Consider the following 12,230-nt stretch of genomic DNA (forward strand, 5'->3'; position numbering starts at 1 on the left):
GGAGTGACTGACCAGTGGCCTTGGAGCTTACTGGTTCAGACCCAGTGAGACCCAGGAAGAACCTATAAAACTAAATTACAGGATTTTTTTTTTAACTGTTAGAAAGGGGAAATCCCTACTAGCTGAGGTCACTGAGAGATTAGAGTGTAAACGATGTTGTGATCGTGCCATTTTGTCACCATAAGGAGAGAGCCTGCCTAAGAATGGAATTACACAAATGCAAAGGGATGAGTGGAAAGGCAAAAGAGTCTCGATGACATCATTTGATCCCCCCCCCCTTTTTTAAAGATTTTATTTATTTAGTCATGAAAAACAGAGAGAGAGACAGAGAGAGAAGCAAAGACACAGGCAGAGGGAGAAGCAGGCTCCATGCAGGGAGCCCAATGTGAGACTCGATCCTGGGACCCCAGGATCACGCCCTGGGCCAGGGCAGGTGCTCAACCACTGAGCCACCCAGGTGTCCCTCATTTGAGCTCCTTAATCCAACCTGGATTTTTCAGGTCTGAGTCCCTATATTCCTGGTTGCATAAGCCAATTTAACTGGGGTCTCTATAACTTGTTACCACAAAGGCCAGTTACTGCTTTTCAATAAGTGTTCACTTACAGTCAACATTTATTCTCTATATTAGAAATCAAGTTGTGAGGTCACCCCTAGTCTCTCTGCAGTTCCTTAAAGAACAGCGAGGGCAGCCCCGGTGGCGCAGGGAGTGATCCTGGAGACCATGGATCGAGTCCCACGTCAGGCTCTCTGTATGATGCCTGCTTCTCCCTCTGCCTGTGTCTCTGCCTCTCTCTCTGTCTCTATGAATAAATAAATAAAATCTTAAAAAAAAAAAAAAAAAAACACCAAAAGTGGTTCTGCATACACTGCACTTCCTTGTGCCCCTGTAATGTGACTCACCAGAGGCCTTGAAAGAGGTAGAGTTAGAGCCTTGTGGGGTGCCTGGCAGGTCCATCCTAACCACGTGGGTTCCTCCCCACCTGCTATCTAGAAAATCCCTATCTAAACATGATCTGCTATAATAAAGGTGGAAGAAAAGTCAGCACCAAGAAGATTTATCTCCCTACTCATTCCCTGTGTAAATGACTCTGTTTAAGTATCATGCTACTTATTACCCAGAGCTGCCATGCAGCAGGCATATACTTCACTGTTCCTCCTGCCAAGAACACATCTAAACAGCCTTTCATATTTTTATACAATCTAGTTATCATTGGGATAAAGCTAATCTAAGGACATGCCTCTAGGGCCCTATTATCCTTCAGACTCAGGAACTTCTGGCCTCACAAGACCAGTCTCCCATTTGAATTCTAGAGAACCTGCCCATTATGTCTGGATCACCAATTATCATCTAAAGTGATTAGGGATTAAAAGAAAAAAACAGATAGACATTTATTGAAAATCAATTATAGGCCTAAAATGGTGACCAATATTTTTTTTTTAAAGACACATGGAGGGGGCGCCTGGGTGGCTCAGCTGATTGACTGTCTGCCTTCGGCTCAGGTCATAATCCCGGGGTCCTGGGATGGACCCTCTGTCAGGCTCTCTGCTCAGTGGGGAGCCTGCTTCTCCTTCTCCCTGCCACTCCTCCTGCTTGTGCGTACACTCTTTCCCTGTTAAATAAGTAAATAAAATCTTAAAAAAAAAAAGACAAAATGGGTCTTCCCTAATTGCTATCCTAACACACACACACAGACACACACACACATACTCAGCCCAACTAATAACTTAGAGCCTAAAACTTTGAGCTGGACCCTCCATAAACTTCTCAATATTTCCGAACATGCCATGTATTTTCAGGTTTCAGTTCCTGGGCACAAGCTGCTCTACCCTTTCCTCACTCCTCTCACTTGGTGATCTTCAAAGTCCTCAAATGCCACCTCCTCTATGAAGTTTTTCTTATTCAACCAGGCATTGTCACTCCGACCTCCACACAGACACAACACAATAATTGTCACCAACTATATCCTACACAGGCAACACATTTGCAGCTATAGTACTTGTGAATATCTACTGAGTACTTGTTACTCTGTGCCAGATTCCTACTAAGTGCTTCATATCAGAGTATTTAATTCTAACAATCCTGAGGGAAAGATAATATTATCGTTCCAGTGTTTAGGTTAGATGACCTGTTCACAGCCATGCAGCTAGTATGAAGGGGTGCTGAATTAAAAATCAGACCTGACTCTTGCCTCATGATCTTGTGGAAAACTGACAGGACTAGAGCCATTTTAAAAGGGAGTTGGAGCAGCCACGGTAGAGAAACTGCCTTACTTGATTTTGTTTGAACTGGCCAAACCTTTTGGACAAAATGTCATTGTCTTAAACAATTGTTTGAAAAGTCAACAGAAGAACAGACACCCTGATCACACGACTGATGGTTATGGATTTTCTGGAAAAAAAAAAAAAAGTCAGCAGTTAATGTATTACCTGGAGTAGTTTGGCTTGTAAACATGCATAGAAACTGTTTTTTCCCCTCTTTTATTCAACTCAGCTGTCTCCTTCCTGTTCCTCATAAAAATCTGTTGCTTTCACCCTATAAGCAGGAATACTATTTGGGTTTATTTACTTGAATCTGTGCTCCCCGCAATGCAGTCCTTTCATCCCAAATAAACATTCATTTGGATCTCATTGCAGCTCTTTATTTTCAGGTTGACAATCTTAGCCACTACGAAATGCTGCTTCCCATTTATCACATTCTTATTTTAACTATCTGTCTACCTGTCAAATCTCCCCCACTGTATGGTATGCTCCCCACCATGGCTGATTGGTCTCCAAATCCATACCAATAAATGTTTCTCAAATTAATAATGTGAGTACATCAGGCTGATCCACTTTGTCCCCTTGAGACTTAGTTTGATATTCTGAGGTTAACTGTTCAGTGTATATAAATATGGAACTTAAAAATAACACCTAATGGGATGCCTGGGTGGCTCAGTGGTTGAGCATCTGCCTTCAGCTCAGGGCATGATCCCGAGGTCCTGGGATCAAGTCCCTCATTGGGCTCCCTGCATGGAGGCTGCTTCTCCCTCTGCTTATGTCTCTGCCTCTGTCTCTGCGTCTCTCATGAATAAATAAATAAAATCTTAAACAACAACAGCAAAAACTTTGGTTAAAATGTTAAATTTGGGGATCCCTGGGTGGCGCAGCGGTTTGGCGCCTGCCTTTGGCCCAGGGCGCGATCCTGGAGACCCGGGATCGAATCCCACGTCGGGCTCCCGGTGCATGGAGCCTGCTTCTCCCTCTGCCTGTGTCTCTGCCTCTCTCTCTCTCTGTGACTATCATAAATAAATAAAAATTAAAAAATAAAAAATAAAAAAATAAAATAAAATAAAATGTTAAATTTTATGTGATATATATTTGAGCACACTAAAAAGGAGCAAAGAAAAAAATCATAACATCTAAATAAAAAACAAATGGCAGTGCAAAGGTACCTAGAGGAAAGTGGTCAGAAGGCAGCAATGATGGGGCACCTGGATGGCTGTAGGTGAAGCGTCTGCCTTCGGCTCAGGTCATGATCTCAGGGTCCTGGGATCAAGCCCAGAGTTAAGCTCCCTGTTCAGCGGGGAGCCTGCTTCTCCCTCTACCTCTGCTGCCTCCACCCCTACTCCTGCTCTCTTTCTCTCAAATAAATAAATAAAATCTTAAAAAGAAAAAAAGGCAGCAGTGATATGACAGGGACAGGAAGAGGGAGGGAGACCCAGTTGGACTACCACAAAGGGACTTCCCCAGGAAAACTAATTAGGATATTTTTGGCATCTTACTTCACTCTGCCCTCACAATAACCCTCTGAAGCCTGTGTTCATTCCTACCTTGCAGGTAAGAACTGTGGCTCAAAGAATTTAACGGAATTGCCTGAAGTTACAAAGTGTCACATCTAGAATCTGAAATCAAATTCTACCAGACTTCAAAGATAGGGTTTTTCACCAAGGGGAACATCAAAATGAGTGCCAAAGATAATACATTTTACCAGTCTAGAATCTGAGATAAAAGGAATCTCATCTCATCTAACCACCCACTTACAGCGAAGGTACTGGAGGCCTGGTGGTCCTTGCTGGAAGTTATACATGGGTGATGACTCAGTGCTACTCTTTGTAACTCAATTCCTATAGATGTTTGCTCTGTAGGTTGGAGGAAATGATCTCAAGTGTTACTCCCAGCTTTCCAATTCGAAAAGGGAGAAGATCCCTTTGATCTTAGATCTGAGCGGAGTCCAGGCTTACATAAAAGTCAAGTGCTACTGGGCCTGGCAAGTGAAGAGAGGCTCTGTCATTCTTCACCTTTCCCCCACATATCGGCTCAGCTCACACACAGGACGTTAAGGAGGAGGTTCTGTCCCAGGCTTCGCCCATGGGCATAAAGGCCATGTTTTCTTTTTCCCTTTCTCCTGACAAATTTAAGCAGTGGGGCTGGGGCTAGATAGTTTCATTTCAGTTTGCTTTAGATGTCTGCACACTGCTATTTCACAAGAACCACCTCAGATGCTATTCTTGAGAGTGTGGGGGAGGGAAAAGAGAACAGTGGGTGATAAGGTTGCTGGATATGGAGAAAAACAGCAACCCAGTAGTTGGGGGTGACACCTGGGATACAATCTCTGTTTGAGGGGTGTGGAGACCTGGCCTCCAATCCCTGGGCTGGGAAGATCCCAGGTGGCAGTTTGGTGAGAAAGGAAGTGAGAAGGGTTTTTGAGACAAATTTGGGACTTGGCACCAAGAACTAACTGGTGAGTGAGCAGAGAAGTTAAAGTCTGGTTTTTGAGGGTAAATGAATTTCAGGAAATTTCTAACATTGGAAAAGGAGCCCTAGCAGGTCAGATTAAGGCTGGGAGTTCAAAGACTGGAAAAACTGGAAGTTGAATTAAAGAAAATACTGGGTGAAAAAAAAAGGCAAGAAAATAAATACTGGATGAGGGAAAGGGAGAGGTAGGTTTATTGGCATTGTTTTCATAGGGTAAGTAGACTCTGGGTGAAGTGTTTTAGAAGGTGGAGGGGGTAAGCTAAGGTGAGGAGGAACACAAAAATTTGGGTGTGTTCTAGATTTAAGCTGAATAAGAGTTTGGGATGGGCACTGAGGGTGTGGTCTAGAATTCTTCGAGGGTGCTAAAGCTGCAGAGGGTAATGTGGGTTAGGGAGGACATTTTAGGGAAAGAAACCTAGCAGGTAATCGAGGAAGGTCTGGAAGGGGTGAAGTCAGACTTAAAGGCTGAGGTTGGAGGAGAGTAGGTGAGCACGTGAGGAGTGTGCTGGGTGAAGATGGGCAGAGGATTGGAGGCATGCAGAGCCAGGGCTGAGCAACAGGCCTGAAGAAGGTGGAGCGCTGGGAAAAGCTGAGGAGGGTAACTATTATGTTATCAGGAACTGGCCTGTCCATATTCTGGGCAGGAATACAGGGCAGTCGTGAAAGTACTTCAGGGGACACCCTAGTTGGAGGGGTAAGGGTGGTACTGGAGATATGCAGGGTGGACATTTTTCAGGAAGAAATGTGAGGGACTCTTGGGTATCTGGATGGAAGCTGGGTTACTGGAGAGAGAATCAGAGAAGGGCTCAAAATGGAGAATCTGAGCGAGCAATGGGGGGCCTGGGGGTGTCCTGGTAAGGAATGCGAACGTTCCGAGGGTCCGGTGCCAGGAGATCCTCAAAGTGACAGGATTTCCAGATGTCGGGTTGCGACAGCGTCCCAGGTAGGAGTCTGGGGTGGGAGCAGGTTAAGCAGAAGAGTCGTGAGTGACTGGAGCGAAGGCTGGGGCCGACCCCAGCGGGCGGCGGGGACCGGGAGGCCGGGCTCACCTGGGCAGGCTGTCCTGGAAGTGCATAGTGGGCACGATGCTGCGCTGCAGGTACTCGCGGGGCCCCGAGCCTGCGCTAAGGCGCCGACACACGGGTCCTGGGCCCCCTGCAGGGCCCCGCGGCCGGGCGCGCAGCAGTAGCAGGCGGGCCACCATCGTTCCGGGAGGCTGCGGCGGCGAGAAGGCGGAGGATGCGGAGTCCGCGAGGACTGGGGTGAGGCCGCCACCCCCGGGGTAGCCGGGTCGCTGAGTCAGCAGGGACTCGCGTCCGCCCGCCGAGCCACTTCCGGGCCCGGCCCCGCCCACCGAAGGCCCCGCCCACCGAAGGCCCCGCCCACCGGCGCGCCCGCCGCGGGGAGGGTGGCGCCACCGCCTCCTGGCTGTGCGGTCTCCCCGCTGGTCTCCCTTCAGCTCCCAGGGCAGCCGGGGAGACGGGGACCCGAAGCTGCTCCTTGCTCCTGTTTCGGAGCAAATAGAAACTGGAGCTGAAGGAAAAGCAAAGCTGAAAACAATGTTTAGAAACGTGTGAGCCGGGGATCCCTGCGTGGCTCAGTGGTTTAGCGCCCGCTTTCGGCCCAGGGCATGATCCTGGGGACCCCGGATCGAGTCTCACATCCGGCTCCCGGCATGGAGCCTGCTTCTGTGTCTCTCACGAATAAACAAAATAAAAAAAAATCTGCTAAACCTAAATCTGGTGGAGGCTCCGTCCGTCCCTACGAGATCGTGGGCAGAACCTTTAAACCTCTGTTTCCTCGTCTAAGAAGTAGAGGTTTACGACCGATCAAAGTACTTTTCTCGATCCTAGATATGAAATAAGGTGATTTGGTCGGTACAGTGCCTGGCAGGAAACGGTGGCGACGGTGGTGGTTGTAACTGGTGACCCGTGACGTCTGCCCTATGAAGATTTGGGACATAACCGCGGTCAACGCCGCCCAGCCGCCCTGCGACCGCCCCCCGAGGTGGTGGTAGAGAAAATGTGTGCAGGAGCGGGAGCCCGTGGAGATGCCCGGCCGGCCTCCGGCTCCGTGGAGATCTGCCGCTGGTTCTAGGGAGTCTTCCGTGCTCTGTGGACTACACGAAGCTGCCTGTCACCACACAGCACCCCCAAGTTTCCTTCCAACTCGGACTCTAAGAGCTTAGGCCTGGGACAGAGATCTGTTGGCTCTCACCCATCACAAAGCAAATAACCCCACCACACTCGGATCCCTGCTCTCTGCTCCCATGTCATAGAAGAAAGAGAAGTATCAAAAGACATAAAACCACGTTGGCTGGCTTGAGGTACAGAATTCCATTCTGGGAACTTGGATTTTTCTTAGCTTCAGCTCTCTTCGTCATGGCCCTCTGTGATGGAGGTACTGGGTGCATTTGGTCTGTCCCCTGGCTGGCCAAGCAGTGGCGGAAGCTGGAGCACATCAGAAAGTGCACTGGCCGGAAAGTCAGAAGACCTGAGTTTTGGTCTCTGCTCTGTCTTTAATCTAGTTAGGTACCCCTGGCTGAGCAGAAAGATCACAGACCAGCTCTGACACTTATACAGTGGTAACTACAAACCCTTAAGAACTGAACATAAAACTTAAAAATACTGAATATCTAATCTGCCTTCCCTGAGGGGAAAACAGACAAAGCTGACCCAAACCTAACAACATCAGTGCCATTTGCCTACAGTGTATAGGGCCAGAGAGAGAGTATGAAATCTTTCCTTAAATAGATTATTCCACCAGCGGTGCTTGGGTGGTTTGGTCGGTTAAACTACTGACTCTTGATCTCAGGTCAGGTCTTGATCTCAGGGTTGTGAATTCAAGCCCTGTGTTGGGCTCCAAGCTCAGTATGGAGGCTACTTAAAAATTAAAAAAAAAAAAAAAAAAATCATTCCACCCAATTCAACAAACGTTAGGAGCTCTATATATAGAGCTAAGGGGATCAGAGGACACAGAGAAAACAGCAGACCCAGTAGAAGAACAGTATTTCTAGAAACAGAAGGCCAAGGAATAGTACTAATCCATCCAATATAACAGCTGGAAAAAGGGCTCAAAAGCCTTCCATGGGTGCATGACTGATAGGAACAAATCCAGCCCCTCATACCAGTGGCCAAGACCTTCCAATTCTGGCCCTCCTCTGCTTTTCCAATCCTCGCTGTAGGGTTGAAGGCAGGCCACACTGAGATAGACCACTCTGACTTGAAGATTCTTTTGAGTTGAAAGCAATCAAGACCCTACAAGCTGGAGAGAAACTTTTGCCCATCCTTTAATTACATAAAAGAATCTAAATTGGGGGGGGGGGGGTGTTTCCCAGAATAAGGATTATTAGCAGAGATAAATTTTATCTGAGTGACCACATGTATTGCAGGGCAAACATCTCATTTACCAAACATCTGCTCCCGTTCTTCTTCTTCTTCTTCTTCTTCTTCTTCTTCTTCTTCTTCTTCTTCTTCTTCTTCTTCTTCTTCTTTCTTCTTCTTCTTTCTTCTTCTTTTTAAAGATTTTATTTATTCATGAGAGACACAGAGAGGCAGAGACCTAGGCAGAGGGAGAAGCAGGCTCCCTACAGGGAGCCCAACATGGGACTCAATCCTAGGACCCCAGGATCACGACCTGAGTGGAAGACAGACATTTAACCACTGAGCCAGCCAGGCGTCCCACCAAACATCTGCTCTTCTTACTGACCTATGAATTGTATTCCTTCCCTCTGAAGTCCCAGACTCCTATACCACTGCCCCTTAGTTCAGCATGATGCATATGCCTCATTTTGCTTGACTATCTTTGGAATGCCCGTGTCCATATGGATTCCCCGTATGTACACTACTAAATCTGATTTTCCCCTGTTCCTCTGTCTCCTGTCAATTTGGTGTTTAGTCCAGCTAGAAGGACTCTTGCTCATCAACACCAGCATGTCACCCCAGGGACCTATGCTGTAACACTGAACTACTCAGTATTCCCAGAAATTGTCCTTACTCCATGCCTTTTGTTTAGATGTGCATCCACCAAGAATGCTCTTTCCATGCATCTCTGCCTTGTACACTCCAACATCCTTCAAACCCCACCTCAAAACCCATAACCTTGAGGAAGTCTTCCTCAGTCTTGTCTTTCCTCTTTCCCACAAGGACATATCTCCCCCTCTATGGCTCCACAGCACTCTGTCCTCCAATGTAAACTGTAAATAGATTATGATTGATTTAATTAATAGTTCATATCACACAATAAAAGTTAAGGTCCTCCAAGGCAGAGATCTTGTTTTTATTTATGTGCCCAGGTGTCTAACACAAGGTCTGTCATGGATAGCTACTTTCCTTCTTTTTCTTTGGGATGGCCTTGGTGCCTCTATCACTTGGTTGGTAACCATGAGCGGGAAGACTGGAAACACCAACTTTTGCTGTGTAAAGGTCAAGAAAGTTCCTCTACTTAGAGAAAAATCCTGAAGAATACATTGTTTGTATCAAAGTAATCCCAGAATTCTGCTCTGCTACAAGTTCATATGAAAAAGCAGAACATAGTGAACAGGTTGTCAGGTTAAAGTTTTAAAAATATATGTATAGAGAGAGCCCCAGGATCTATATATAGTCCTGGGATCTATCTATCTATCAATGTGTATATATACATATGTATATATGTACATATATATATGTATTTTTTTGAGAGAGAGAGTATGCACAGGGGAGAGAGAGAATCTTTTTTTAAATATTTTTTAAAATTTTTATTTATTTATGATAGTCACACAGAGAGAGAGAGAGAGGCAGAGACACAAGCAGAGGGAGAAGTAGGCTCCATGCACCGGGAGCCCGACGTGGGATTCGATCCCAGGTCTCCAGGATCGCGCTCTGGGCCAAAGGCAAGCGCCAAACCGCTGCGCCACCCAGGGATCCCCGGGAGAGAGAGAATCTTAAGCAGACTCTGTGCTGAGGCTGACTGAGCATGGAGCCTGACACAGAGCTCGATTCCATAGACCTGAGATCATGACCTGAGCCGAAATCACGAGTCAGATGCTTAACTGACTGAGCCACCCAGATGCCCCTTACAGTAATGTTCTCATTCAAAACCAAGGTTCTTAGGGAAAATAAACTTCAAATAAACATCAGAAAATTTCACATTTCAATGAAAAAGAGACCCAGGTGTTCGAAGAAATTACAGGAACTAGCACATAGTATTGGCTTGGCAATCTCAAGTTCTTTGGTTCTATCAGCTCTTACCTGGACCAAATATTGCTTAAAATAAGGAAACTCATAGACCAGGACTCAAAAATTGATTTAGTGGGATTTGTTATATCAAACTCCAAATCTTTAAAGAGAAACAGCATGTGATAAAGTATGTAAATACAAAAAATTGAAACCCAAGTATAAAAAAATGTGCTCCCTGTCCCATTGTGATGGTTAATTTTATGCATCAGCTTGACTGGGCTAAGGGATGCTCAGCTCAGGCTGGTGGTAAAAACATTACTTCTGGTGTGTCGGTGAGGGTGTTTCTGGAAGAGATTGGCATTTGAATTGATAGATGAAGTAGAGAAGATTACCCTCACCAGTGCAGGGGGGCATCATCCAATCCATTGAGGATCTGGATAAAATGATAAGGCAGAGGAAGGGTAAATTTGTTCTCTGCTTGAACTGGACATCCATCATCTACTGCCCAACAACACCCATATCCCTGGTTCTCAAGCCTTCCGGTTTGGACTGGACCTACCTCACCAGCTCTCCTGGGTTTCCAGCTTGCAGACTTCTCAGCCTCCGTAATCTTGTGAGCCAATTCCCCCTAATCAATCTCTTTCTTTACATCTATATATAATCTGTTGCTTTTGTTTCTCCAGGGAACCTTGACTGATACGCTGTTTAAAAAACTTTTTAAACTCATGTGTGGATACACTAGATATTTGATTAAACTAATGAATAAAGAATTTATGGTATGTGAAAAAAATCTGTCATTTTAACTTATAACTAATCTGACATTCACTTTTTCAAAAAAAAAAAAGATTTTATTTATTTATTCATGAGAGACAGAGACACAGGCAGAGGGAGAAGCACGCTCCATGCAGGAAGCCTGATGTGGGACTCAACCCCGGGACTCTTGGATCACGCCCTGGGCCAAAGGCAGGCACCAAACCTCTGAGCCACCCAGTGCCATTCACTTTTTGAAGCATTGTCCAGACCCAATGTGAAATGCTGGGATTTGGGAGCGAATGGTCAAGAAAGAATTTTTGAGGCATCTTTGGTGTTAAAGGGTCGTCTTATTAAAGCATGGGGACAGGACCCATGGGCAGAAAGAGCTGCACTGGGGTTGAGGAGTGCAGCTCTTTCCGCCCATGGGTCCTGTCCCCATGCTTTAATAAGACGACCCTTTAACACCAAAGATGTTATACTTTCAGCTTGGGAGGGGGTTAGAGATAGTGTACTCTCCAAGGAATTTGGAAACAAGGTTTCCAGGACTTGGAGGGGTCAGCTGTTGTTAGGAAAAGGTCATTTACTACTATCTAGTAAATGCTTAGTCATGAGACCCTTCAGATGTATCAGCGGGCCATATGCTTGGGGGATGATTGCTAGCATGTACCTTGGAGGGTGGGGGTAGAGATAAAGGAAGTTCCCAAGAGGATTTTTTACAGGATCCTGGGGTTGGGCTAATGTCAAGCTAACGAGCAAAGTGTTAACATCGAGGCAGCTAAACTCCTTGAGGAAGATCACTCTGCCTGTCTCCAGTACTTGGGAATAGGCTGTAAGTTATAAGGAAGTTTAATTTTTCCCTTTTGCCTTTGTTTTCCACACCAGAACTACTGGAGGAAGAGAACAGAGAGTCAGCGCATAAAGATCTTACAGGGTCTCCAGGTGGTTTAGAAGGCGTACCTTCTGAAGTGTCCAGAGGACCCAGGTCAGGCAGCTCAGACAGGGGTTCTGGTCAGCTGAGCTGCCAGGCCGCTGGGTCCCTGGTTATCAGGAAGCAATGGACAAGGGGCTGTGAAGGCATCTATGCTGGGCTGGGGCGAGGGGAAACTGCACCCATAGTTGAGCACATCTCTGAGGAAGGCTCTGCCCCTCTCTGGACCCTGTGACAGTAGATTCCTGACTTCTGTTGTACCCCTGTGTGCACTGAGCTCTTCCAACATCAGAAAGGTTAAACTCACCTCCAGCCTCCTCCAAATGTGGCCATTTTTTCCTTGTGGACTTCTCTGGGAGGAGCAGCCTCTCTGCCCATCGTCCCAAGTCAGCACTGGGCAGAAGGAGAGAAGGGACTCTCAAGACACAAAAATAATGGCTTTGTCCCACCTCCAAGGTGTGATGGGATTATAATAAAAGACAATTTTCCGGGGTGCCTGGTGGCTCCTGGGATCAAGCCCTGCCTCAGGCTCTCTGCTCAGCATCGAGTTCTCTTCTCCCTCTGACTCTCCCTCTGTGATCTCTCTGGCTCTCACTTTCAAATAAATAATGTCTTTCCTAAAAAGAGAGAGGGAGAGACTATTTTCCAATGGAAAACT

At 46.4% G+C, this 12,230-nt stretch overlaps 1 protein-coding gene and 1 long non-coding RNA gene across 5 annotated transcripts in view; both read right to left on the reverse strand.

Moving 5' to 3' along the window:
* CPT2 (carnitine palmitoyltransferase 2) overlaps window positions 1–6,093 on the reverse strand; it is a 37,193-nt gene extending 31,100 nt beyond the window's left edge. For 2 of the 4 annotated variants that reach the window (XM_049110438.1, XM_049110437.1), the window contains exon 1: window positions 5,785–6,079. In XM_049110438.1, the coding sequence (XP_048966395.1) occupies window positions 5,785–5,939 (155 nt within the window). In that variant the 5' untranslated portion in view covers window positions 5,940–6,079. Of the gene's footprint in view, window positions 1–2,272; window positions 2,391–5,784 lie in introns of all 4 variants that reach the window. The other 2 variants (XM_035715889.2, XM_025427652.3) reach the window with 2 other exon arrangements.
* Window positions 6,094–11,733: 5,640 nt separating this feature from the next.
* LOC118354689 (uncharacterized) overlaps window positions 11,734–12,230 on the reverse strand; it is a 36,801-nt gene continuing 36,304 nt past the window's right edge. Inside the window, exon 3 of the long non-coding RNA XR_007410855.1 lies at window positions 11,734–11,965. This is a non-coding gene — a long non-coding RNA (uncharacterized LOC118354689). The remainder of the gene's footprint in view (window positions 11,966–12,230) is intronic.

This window comes from Canis lupus, chromosome 5, assembly GCF_003254725.2.
Source record: "Canis lupus dingo isolate Sandy chromosome 5, ASM325472v2, whole genome shotgun sequence".
NCBI classification, from domain to species: Eukaryota; Metazoa; Chordata; class Mammalia; order Carnivora; family Canidae; genus Canis; species Canis lupus.